The sequence below is a fragment of the Neopsephotus bourkii genome, unplaced genomic scaffold, assembly GCF_033783945.1.
Source record: "Neopsephotus bourkii isolate Nb327-2 ecotype Australia unplaced genomic scaffold, CSIRO-AGI_Nbou_v1 NB_1250, whole genome shotgun sequence".
NCBI classification, from domain to species: domain Eukaryota; kingdom Metazoa; phylum Chordata; class Aves; order Psittaciformes; family Psittacidae; genus Neopsephotus; species Neopsephotus bourkii.
In genome coordinates, this window is record NW_026901735.1 from 4,391,137 (window position 1) to 4,403,099 (window position 11,963).

An 11,963-nucleotide genomic window follows, 5' to 3' on the forward strand; every position below is an offset into this window, starting at 1 on the left:
TAGTTTTGGGGGGGGTTTTGCCTCCCTTAGTTGAGGGCTAAGTTGTGACCCCCCACCCGATAACTGGTGGCATCTTTGGCTTCTGCAGCAGGGATTTCCCTCCCCGCTTTGGCAGAAGAGGCGAGCACAAAGTAGCCCTATGTCCCCAACCCCCGGGACTCCCCCATCCCCAAACCTAAAGGTTTTGGGGCTGTGGGGTGAAATCAGCACTGGCACACATGGGTGCATGGGCAGGAGCTGATTTCTCTCGGGGCGGGGGATACACACCGCAGCTCCGGGATTGCACCCCAAAGCTCCTGACACCATTCCCGGCTGGAGGCTGGAGCTGGGAGCTCCCCTTCTTTCTCCCATGGGCTTTTTTCTTTTGGTGGGAATCGCAGGTTTATGAGACATTTCATGTGCATTGTCTCTAAAATCCGGGCTCCAGTGCAGGTCTCCTCATCCCTCCCTTAGGGGTCTGTGTATGTTGTCAGTTTGACAAATACTGCATGTTGCAGCATCTCTTTACTTTATTAAAGCACGTACTGCTGTGATATTGTCTCTTGCTGTTCCTAGTGTAATGGATTTAATACTTTTCTTTTTATTTTTTTTCCTTTTACCTTTTTTTCCTTGATTTCTGTAAAACCTCCCAGTTGTTCTGTCGTCTTCTCGTGATGGCATCGTTTGTTGCCTGTATTTTGCCCAGCGCCTTCTTGAAGGGGAAGTTTGGGATTTAAAAAACACAGGAATAGATAATCTAAAGAAAAAATACTCCTTTTTTTAAGAGAGGCAAAAAGCTCTGGTTTAATCCCATATATGAGGAATGAAGGTTATGTTGTCCAAACAGTGGGATGAGCATGCAGACAGGCTGGGAAAACACCGGGAGCGGCCCTGAACTGTGCTGCCCTTCACCAGGCCAGTACCAGCAGATGCTGTGCTGGACCAGTGCAGATGCAGGCACTGCCAGAGGGACCCCTAGCACAATGTAGGGGAGGCAGATCCCCAGTGTGGTGGGCTTGAGGTGAAGGGGATGGATGCAGTGACCATCCCCACAGTGCTGGTGTATGCAGGGATGCACAAAGTGCTTTTCAGCTGCCTTAACAGCACAGCTTTTGATCCCATGCCATGAAATGTCCTTTCAGAATCCAGTTTTTCCCTCTCTTTTCAACCTTTTTTATTGCTGGTTGTTCACTCCATGGTTGAGATGTTGTCTAGGGTACTCTTGTTGGCTGGTCTGCCTGGGGTTGAGTGTAGCTGGGCTGTCTTTTGAAACGGGTGCTGCATCCCATGTCTATCCTATGGCGGTCTTCATTCCACTACCTTTCTCTATACTATGTTTTAGTATAAAAACCCCACAACTATGTTTTACATATAAAGTCATCATATATACAGACATCTCCAGGCAGATTTGGGCTCCACGTGCTGCTATGAGGTTTAATAGGAGGAAAGCATACACCTATTCATTACTTTCTCTGTATTGTGCAGTGGTGCATTTGATTTACAGGTTTCAGAGAGCTGAATTCTACAGGTTTCATAGAGCTAAAAGAGCCCTCTGGGTGCTGTGTCACTCTGTGGCCACGCATGGGGCTGGGGTGGTTTGGAGGAGGCTCAGGAGAAGCAGCTCCTGATGTGGAAGTTGTCAGAGCATTGGCTGGCCACTGAGAGCATAGCTTGTGAATGAGAACACACTGTCACCTCCACACCAAAGCAGAGTTCACTACCATGATGTTTTTCTGCCACTGGTGATGAGTTAATGGCATGATAAACCCATTGAAGTTTGTTGGGTTGGGGCGTGTATCCCCATCAGCCCCATCATGGGCTCTTGAGCTGCTTTGGTATGACCCACTTAGAAGCTTTCCTGTTTCTGTGCACAAAGATGTCTCTAAATGAGAGTGGTAACTCGGGTAGCAGTGTCTCTAGTGTTAAAACCTCCAACCCCATCCGCTTTTGAGGAGGAATGTGTTGTTATGGCACAGTCCCCTTTGCTGTTAGTATTTAATCTCCTGCAAATCGAATGATTAATGCAATGGAGGCACTGAACCAGTATACAGAATTTAGACTACAGATGTTTTGTATTTATTACGTTTCCAAGGGCTGAGATAAATACAGGAATAAGTGATACCATGTCTTTGCTTGACATTCAGGAGGCTTTGGCGTATCTGACGAGATACAGTTTCGGGGTTTATCTAAGTGCAGAGGTTGTACCAAAGAGAAAAGAGATACCAGCTGCTCTTTTAGCTCCCTCGCTCTCTTTTCCCTCTCCTGTCAAGGTTGAAACCCACTTTTGGTGGATGCATGGGCAAATTGTAGTATTGATCAGGAGAGTGATACTGCCTGGAGGGCTCTTTGCCAGTCACTGGAGAGCTGCTGCTCCTCAGCTGCTGGGTTCACTAGGCTACAGAGATCCAGGCATGGGGCAGGAGGCTCAGGGTCCCTCTGGATTTCATGCCCCTTGATGGGATGTATGGTTTGCAGTGGTGGTGTGCTGGTACTGCTTGTGGCCGGGGTGGCCCTGGTGCTCTTGGCTCCCTTGCAAGTCTCATCCAGCTTTTATGTCAGCGTGAAACGTGTTGGGCGCAGGCAGCAGCAGCAGCAAACCCTCCCTGGGGTGGGAACTGGGCACATGCTATTGACTTCAGAGGAGACACTCATTCCAGTTTATACCTGGTGAAGGTCTGGCCTAGGAGCTGCTTGTTTAGTCTCAATAGTCTTAATACAAGTCTCTTGTAGCCCCTCAACCGCTCTAGTGTTAATGAACCAATTCCCATACAAGCTGATTCCCTGGTCAGGATGCAGAGGTGGATTTTGAGGGTGTGCTGATGATATGCTGGCCTCGTCACCTCTGCTGCAGCCCTTAGCCTGCTGTCTGGGGTAGTGCAGTGCTTGGTGATGGGCTTTGAGCAGGGACTTGCAGAGGCTCTCATTCTCCATGAGAGCAGAGCTGGGGACATCTGCTGTCCCAGCGCCCCATTCCATGCTGCTGGAGTTGCCTGCAGGCTTCGCTGGGTGCAGGTTGGGACTTTACAGCTTGAGCTTTGCAGCTGTAGCGTGCACATTGCTTTACATGTTGTGCAATATCCAACATGCAGACAGTTGGGGAAGGTCCCCCATGAACCACCCGCCGTGTGGTGTATTAACAGTACCAACGGCTTTAAGAGGGTCTTTGGCACCTGGATGGACTGTGGGTGTTGTGGGAAACCCTGGAGCTTTTGGGAAAGAATAGGAGGCAATTTGCAGACAGGCTGGCTCAGTCCTTGCCCAAGCAGAGCTCCTGGCACAGCCCAGGTATCTCAGTAGAGCCCAGAGGTTTTTCTCCTTGAGTGATCCCTCTGGTTCCTGCATGGTGCCGAGCGATGCTGGATGCGAGAGTGTGGCCTGAGAGGAGGAAGGGCTCTGTCCTGCCGTGCCCCTTTGCCACAGCTGGGTGTCCTAGTTGTTAAACAACCAAACCAGACCAAAACCAAAGAAGTAAAATAAAGCGAATGCCTCTCACCGAGGGCCATGTCACACCTTTCTCTCCTCTGTCCCCATGCTCTCTGTAGGTTCGGCGTACCCCCCCGGCTGGCGCAGCACCCAGGGAGCCCCAGATGTCTGGCAGTTTTCGGATGGAACTCCAAGAGCACTTAAGTTCTGAAAGGAGGTGAAGCTGGGGCGAGCGGCCGGCGGCATCTCAGCATCCGGAGGTGGCCTCTGTCCTGCTGGCTCACCGCATCCCTACGGGAGAGCCTTGGAAGTCCCCGTCCGAAGGCAGCGCTCCCCGGGCTCCTCCTGCCTGCAAGACTATCGTATTTATATTTTGTAATAGAGTATGACACTTCTTTGGGGTTGGTTTGGGGGTTTTTGGGTTATTTCTTTGTTTCTTTCGTTATTTTCTAAAATCAAAACAAAAAAGCAAACCCACCCACCAAGGTCAAGGGCTTACTGATGGCTTCAACCGGCTCCTTTCCCCATGGAAAAGACTGTCTTGCTCTCGTTGGACAACCTGGCCTCTTGGTTATCTCCGTGCTGTGCTGTGTCTTGGAAGGCACGTCTGATGTGATGCATTAAAAATAAAGCAACCCCCAGTGCAGGTCTGTGGGTGGGTGGGAAATTGCCATAATAAATGTTGGAGCTTTAGGTTTTGTTTGCTCTGTCTTTAATTTTTAATGCTAACAAGGGCCAGGCGGCTGGTATGACTTTGTATTGCGTTATCGGCTGCGAAAACCAAGTGCTGAGTTTACAGAGAGAAAGCTGGGGCTGGTGTCTGGGGCTCCGGTGGGCAGACGTGTTCCACAGAGCTACATCAGGCGTTGGGCTGTGTCACCCCAAGTTGTGGTGTTTGGTGATGCTGAAGTTGGGGGTCTCCCAGCTCTCCTCCATCTCCCACCTCCTCTTGATGAATGCTGGCTGTCGTGTTCCATTCCTGCTGTTAAACTGTGTACTTTTGGGGCTGGTGGGATCTATAACATCCCTTAGTGTCTGTGCAAGGAGTAGTGAGGCCAAACTGGTGGGAAGATGCTGTCAGTGCCAAGGGATGCAGAGCTGGGGTACCAGGGGCAGCTGCCATCAGGTTGTCATCCCCATGTCTCCCACTGAGTGTTCCAGCCCTTGCACAGCTTTCCCGCTTGCCAATGGCACTCATCCCTTGCTCGGAGCTGAGCATCCACCCAAGGAGTTTGCTGGTCCGGGGCCCAAGCGCTTTGCTGCACAGAAGATGGGTTAAGTGTGTGCTTTGTGTGCTGTCTCCGGTGGGATTTATAGGCTGTAGCTACTCGTGCCTGTGCCGGCGAGTGGGAATGGACCTTATTTGGTGAAAGAAACCAGCTGGGTAGCAAGCGGAGTCACTGGTTGGGATGTGGGATGGAGCTGAGGCATGGGACAGGAGGGGCTGGCTGATTTATGTGCTTTGTGTGTTAGCTTCAATCTCACTTCTGGTTTCATTCATCTCCTTTCTTGAAATCCAAGCAAGATGCCCAGTCAGGATGACTGTCTCCTGGTGAAACAGCCATAGGGAATATGATGTTGCCTTTGCAATGGGTGGTGGTTGCTCTTTTGTTTTTCAAAACCCCAGGCTGTGGTTCTCATGTTGCCTGGGCAATAGCACAAGCACAGACACTTTGGTACCTTACACTTGGCCAGGGGCCATGATGAGCAGCAGAACAACCTCTACATACAGCTGTAGGGTCAAGTCCTGCCTATGCACCATCTCCCTGGGCTCCTGGCTTGACCCAAAGGGAGCTATTGCTGCTTCTCTTAGGGCAATTTGGTCTTTGAGGTCCAAAATCTTTACACACCCTAAACTTTTTTTACCATTCAGAGATGTTTCTATAAAGGTTCTTCCTATTCCAGCCTATGCTATCACCTTTGTGTGTGCTTACAAGGGGTGTTTTGAGCCTTGGAAGGGTGAATCCTATTGCATTAAGGATCCTATTGATCGCAAACACACCATCAGTAAGGAGTTAGCAGCTCCCATTAGCTGCTGGCATCCCAGCTCCTGCCCGGGGGTATCTGCATCAGGCAGCTGCATCAGATCAGGGCTAACGGAGTTATTAATTGCAAAGGGGGCTGCTCTGCTTTCTCTACATTGCAAGCCAGGGATCACCTGGTACCTATCTACAGCAGGCCTGTAGTGCTTGTAATGAAGGGCAGCTGGGAAGCTGCTTTACAAGGGTTTTTTAGCGTGCTGGTCAGGTTTAGGGGGTTTGGCCTTATTTTGTCTGAGCATGGGCAAAGCTCAGTTCATGCATGGCTTCTGGGGTAGTTGGTTGTGCTCTTGATGCTCTGCCTGGTGGAATGAGTGTGTTGTGCTCTGCTTTCTCTGGCTGTGGCCCATCTCTCCTCCAGCAACCAGTGCAAGGAAGGTGTTTCTCTCTGGAAAAGCAGAAGATAAGGATGCAGTAACAGCTAAGTGCAAGAACAGAGAGGGGAGGAAAGTTTCACTTGTCCTTTCCTGAGGTGTTAAAGGTAAAGTGAGATAGTCCTTAAAATGTATGATTTTCATTTAATAAAGGTGTTAACTCCCCAAATCTTAAGACTTTAAAATAGCTGCAGGATTTGTGTTGCCTTAAAGTTGCGAATACACGTAATGAGTGCTGTGACCCCTTTGTAAGTGCTGGGGGCTCCTATTCCCTCTTACCCACAAGCTCCAGGGTCTGCAAAGCAACAGGGCAGCCCCAGAATAAGGTTTGGATGGAGCTATGAGGGTTTCCACTGCTTTCTGCAACCTGGGATGCTGTGTGCTTTCACTGGGGGTGTCATCAGGATTCTTTGGTCTGGCTGCTGCAGTTTTGGTGCAAGAGGGGCAGTATTCCTAGGGATTTTGTGTTTTAGCGTATTCCCAATGGATCAGCCTGCAAGTTGGAGTAAAAAAGTGAACTATGTTTGGTCTTTAAAAAGAAAGCAAACCTCCTAAAGTTTGGAGTTTTTAATAAACAAAAGAAAAACTCTTTCTTTCCCAGATCAGGGGCTGAGATGAACAAGATACCTGGGAATTAGCTGGCTTAGCTTTGGTTTTTCTTTTGGGTTGACAAAGCTGCTTTCAAACTTGAAGGCGATTTGACTGTGCTGTATTTTCTTTCTAAGCACACTTTCATGACCCTAAAATGCAGCAAAGGCCAAGTCTTTTGTGAAGTTTAACTTAAAGTTTTGCTTTTAAAATAAGATGTATTTCAGATTCATGATGTATTTGGGCCTTGGGCTTTTGCGAGTTGAGAAATGCCTTTTGAGAAGGGATCTGAGAACAGATCTAAAAACTTACGAATGAGATTTTAAGCAACATTCCCAACCCTCTGTGCTTCATTTCAACCCAAGCTTTGTCTTGGGTCCCAGTGGTACCCCCTACTTTGTGTTGGGTACCAGTAGCAGCATCGGGCTCAGGGGCATCATGGTGTTGGTGGGCAGCAATGTGACTGAATGCTAGGGGAAGGCAGAGGGAATCACCATCCTTCTTGGGCTTATCTGAGGTTTTTTTACCAACTCTACTGTTTGCCCTGCACTTTTGGTTTGCATCTATTTCTTCTATTGCTGAGTGTGTTTGAGCTGCCCGGGTGCTGGTGAAACCCAGGGGTCAGATTTACCTGCAGGTATTTGGTGGTGAGGTGGAGGATCTGCTAAACATAGCTGCCTTCTCAGGGCTCTCTGCTCTGCTGTGATATTTCACGTGATCCAAATATAAATTACTGTTGAGGAGCAATCTGAACAACCCCCCTGAATGAGAGTGGTGCCTCTTTGCTGCTTTTTTTAGTCTCTGCTCCCCCCCACAATTTAACCATTTCATGTGTTATTAGGCATCATCAGTTGTATGCTTCAAGTCTATAAAACCTTGTTGCCCCTCCATCCCAGTACCCCCTGAAACTCCTCTCCCCCTAGAAGTCACCCTCTTAACATTCATCTTCCACAGAGGTCCTAATAATTATTCCCAAGGAAAGATGGAGCTTGGGAAGGGAGGAACACACCAAAAAAGGCTCCCAAACCCAAAATATGGCCCTTATTCCTTAATCTCACTGGATAGAGTTACACATCTGGTAGAGGCTTGTTCATTGTTGCTATTACTTTTATTGCGTCTTTAGCAGTGATGAAGTTCAGATGGCAGAACCAGTGGGCCCCAATTTAATTTCGTCTGGCCTCCCATAATGAGCACGATGTGATCCCTGGGGAATGCCGGCTCGGCTGCGGTTCCAGTGGGCAGGCGCCCATGTGCCGTGGTGATGGGCAAGAAGTGGTGCAGACAAGACAGATGGACAAGGAGGGGAAAGGAGAAATCAAAGCTGGGATGGCAGCGGGCAGATGGAGGTCTCTGCTATGTGAGCATCAAGTACTGCGGTGAGATGGATGGGTGGACACATGGCTTTTCATGTCAAAGCCCAATAGCAAGATCACAAGGTGGGTTTCCACCTTATTTGGTGGCTGGGGTGTGCGTGCTGTGATGCTTTCTGAGGTTGCTCTAGCTCTGATGGCTCTTCTCTGGCAATTTCCATGGCCCTCTGGGTTTCCAGTGGTGATGTATAGAAGCTCCCACCTCCTCCCCAAATGTCTGCAAATGCATGTGTCTAAGGGCTATACAGGATTCATTTACGGGCCTCCCGTTGGTGGGATATGTGCATGCAAAATGAAGGTTGTATTTGGCTTCTCATATTCAGATCTATATTCCATATTGTGTTGACCAAGCAAAACAACTCAGCCCCCGTGCTGAAGAATGTGATGGACTGATGACTTTCAGAAACATACTGTAAATCAAGGAGGCTAATAAATACTTGCTATTAATAAAACAGGGCTACTGCCTTTCAAGTTATTTTCACGTTTTACAACATCTTAATTTAAATGGCATGAAAATGGCAATATTTGGGGCTTTCCCTCTTTCCCCAGCATGGCTGTTCCTAAGCTTAACTGCCTCAAATACTCAGGCAAGATGGGTTTTTCCTCAAGGAGAAGGTCTAGATGGAGCAGTAAGACCCCTGCCCAACCCCATGGAGCTGATGAGGGGCTGGCCCCAGAGACAGGGGCCCCTTGGCAAGAGGTGGCCTCTCTCCAGCTTGTCCCTATGGGTTGGCAGAAGATCCCCAGAGCTTGTCCAGACGAATGCATCAAAGAGCCTGCAGCCAAAAGCTGTACCACCTGCACCAGCCCATGCTAAACCTTTAATGCTTCCCAGTTGTGAGCAAAGCTGCTCCATGTGGTAAGCGCATGGGAAGAGCATCCACAGGCTGCTTAACCCTTTCCGTGGGGTTTCTCTGGGTCTGTACCCCATCCATCACTAGAGGTTGGGTGAAGGTGCTGGTGGCCAAGGGCCTCCTGCACATCACACCTGCATGCAGCAGAAAGCGGGGCTGTGAATTTGCTTCTTGAGCATCTATAGCAGAGCCTGTAGTGCCTATGGGGATGCCACATTGCTCTTTAAATAGCTGTGCCCTTGCAAACCTGGGACGTTTTGGGAGTAGAGCACGGAGCCCTAAATAAACCTGTGTTTTCTTCTCTATGTGTCTGTCATTTCCATGACCTCCCCGTAGAGCAGAACCCGGTGGCTGTGAGGCTTTGGTCCCCCTTCCCTATGGCTGAGGTTGCCCTCTGGCAGCCCTGATCCCATGGCTTATCTCTGGAAAAGCCCCTGTTGGTAGGCAGCATGGGCTGTGCCTGCACTGCTCCCCTCAAACACCCCTGATTCCTCTATGTATAAACTTTTTTCTATTCTCCTTCCAACTGACCTTTTCCTTGGCATGTTCCCCCGGGGTTCAGCTTTTCCATTTGGATGCTTTGGGGAAGCAACATCCCTTTGGGAGCTGCTTTGCACCTGGCTGCTTCTGTTGGCTTTTTTTGCTTCCTAAATCCCCCTTTCAACTGGTTTCCTCTCTATTTTCCTTTCCTCTCTCCCTGCTGAAGAGACGGCACCTTCTGCAGCTGTAGTGATTAAAGGGGAGGGGAAAAAAGAGCCCAGCTTATTTAAAGTAGAGCCTGGCAATATAAAATAAGGTGTGGAGGTGACGAATGATCCCAGGGTATGTTAAAGCAGGGGCTGGCATTTTCGACATCGCTCCTACCCGTGGCGTGTTTGAGCACCTCGGAGACTGGCTGTTTTGAAACACTGAGCATCCGCCCCTGGGCCCTAATTTGGGCAAGTTTAAAAACGTCCTCTGGGATTTAAGTCAAGTTGTTGCTGCTTTCCTCTCCCGGAGACCCTGGTGCTGCCGTATGGATGCAGGGCTGGAAGGGGACAAGAGGATGAATCCCACCCCAGCCCTGCTCTGCCTCCTGAGGATGGGCACCATGGGGAAGTGTGGAGATGGGGAAAGCCTCCCTGGATTTAAATGCTTTTAAAAGGCTCTTGGAAGTGTATTCCTGTAAGAGGCAGTCAGGAGAAAGGATGAGAAAGAACAGAGCTCATTGCATGCGAGTAGCAGGGCAGGCATGAGGAAATTATGCATTTTTCCGGGCTGGCTTATTCCCTTCTGTGTATTAAACATTATTTTAATATTCGAGTGACAATGTTTTATAATTAAGCTGAATGTAAGAGCTGGAGGACGCTGGAGAGCTCGGCTTGGTGTGAGGAGGTGAGGAAGTCTTCCACCCGCTGCCCAGGATTAACCCCAGGTTGCAGCATCCTCTGTAGCCACGCTGGCAAGGACGGTGCCTGGCTCTCAAACACCAACACGCCCTGCACTTGGGCAAGTAAAACCTTTAACTCATAGAGGTTGTAATGTTAATACAGGAGAAAAGCCTTTTAAAAAATTACATTAGTTCACAGACATCTATTGAACTCATGAGGGGAAATCTAGCCCCTGAGAGATAGAAACTAAAGAGCTGAGCCATAAACCAGTATGATAACATCCTTATTATAAGATGCAAATTAAGGGACCCAATTCACTTTAAGAAAGCATTATGAGTATTTAATTTTTCTAGTGGGAATATCTCTGAAGTTGGCCTGTGTGTGGTTTTTTGTGCTGTGTACTTAAAGAAACCCAAGAAGAAAGTAAGTCAGGCCATGAAGAAGCTGCTGAAGGCAGAGTTGAGGATGCTGAGTAGTGGTGTGCGTGGTAGAAGAAGCAGCTTATCATGGTGCTTATCGTGGGTTGGAGAGCATGTTTTCACACTGGATTCAGATGGGGACCATAGTTAAAGCCAGCAGCATCATGGTGGGTTTCTAAAGGTATAATTGGGGTCAGAACCTGCCATAGGATTGAAGTATTTAATCTCCAGTGTGGCTAGCTGGGTCCTCCTGCATCTTTGGTCGGTATCTCAGTGCTGACACTGATGCCCTGTGTGTCAAGAAGAAGTACTTTTGACTTTCTTGGCAACCTGCTCCCTGCCCTTGGTGTTGCATCTCCTTCTGGGGGCTGCTGGACTGCTGTGATACCCACAGTGGTGTTGGTTATGGGTTATAGACAACACACAGGCTGCTGAAGGGACCAGAACGGTGTTTTTCTCAAGGCACCAAGTCACACTGGGAGTGATTGGAGGCTTCACTGTATCTTCCAAGTTTGTTTCTCTCCTGGCCATTTCTTGTTTCCCAGAGCCTTTCAAACTTACTTTATAGTTTACCCCTCCCTCTGAAGTCAGAAGATGGCATAGTCACTGCCTTTGCCTTCACCATGAGATGCTGGAGGTTAAAGTCTGGAGCCGTGAGCAGGACATGGCAAGCAAGGTGGGGGCAGTTGGGATAAAACGGAGAGACCCTCAGTGTTCAGTCCACTTTCCATCCAGCTTTAGGGTTTGAAGGCCAAGACTTGTTCAAAACAGCAAAGAAAAGGTGGTACCCTTAATTCACATCCTTAAAGATAAAAGGCCTGGTTCAGCTGCCTGTGCTGGAGCCATCAATGGGAGGCTGGGATTGTCTTTTAAATGTGGAAGATAAAACAAACCCCTGCCCTGAAAGGTTGTTTTTCAGGCAGGCATTATACAGCTTTCCTATATAACACACGAGGTCAAGGGTTGACTAAAATAGGGAGAACAGGTTAATATGTTTGTTTGAAGCCCGGGGATTAGGTGGTTTTATTTGTTTGGAGGAGCTGTAGAGCATCTCTCCAACTATGGAGATGAAAACTGGGATGGGGGCTGCAGCCGGACTTTTGGGTTGGGCACCATTCCCACACTGCAGCTGCTGCTTGGGGTTTGGGGCATGAAATAACAGGGTTTTCCAAAGGCTGGGAAAATCGGCTGGGGAAAACCCCAGTCTCCAGCTGGACCACAATGGCTGTGCGGGTCTGAGCTGTGCATTGAAACCTGTTTCTCATCCCAAGGCTGCCTCCCTGTTCCTTTCTGCCAATTGAATACTTAGGTTTTTTCCCCTCCCAAACTACTGTTTACAGGGAATATTGCTGCTTTTTAAAGCTGCACTGATACAGGCAGCAAAGACCATAAAATAGTGGTAGGTAGTGGCTGCTGTCAGGGTCTGGGCTGGCTGAACCCTTAGAAATATAGACTCCTTGCTTTGAGTTTTCTTTTTAGAAAGAAAATAAATCCAGTATTCCCTTCTTTTTATCTTGTTTAAGACTCATAAATTCAGCAGGTAACAG

At 48.7% G+C, this 11,963-nt stretch overlaps 1 protein-coding gene across 7 annotated transcripts in view; it reads left to right on the forward strand.

Annotated features, from left to right (window-relative positions):
* The window catches only part of BCL11A (BCL11 transcription factor A), a 77,290-nt gene extending 69,042 nt beyond the window's left edge, over positions 1–8,248 (forward strand). For all 7 annotated transcript variants that reach the window (XM_061364877.1, XM_061364878.1, XM_061364880.1 and 4 more), the window contains exon 4: positions 3,522–8,248. In XM_061364877.1, coding sequence (XP_061220861.1) covers positions 3,522–3,623 — 102 coding nt within the window. In that variant the 3' untranslated portion in view covers positions 3,624–8,248. The remainder of the gene's footprint in view (positions 1–3,521) is intronic.
* Positions 8,249–11,963: the final 3,715 nt, after the last annotated feature.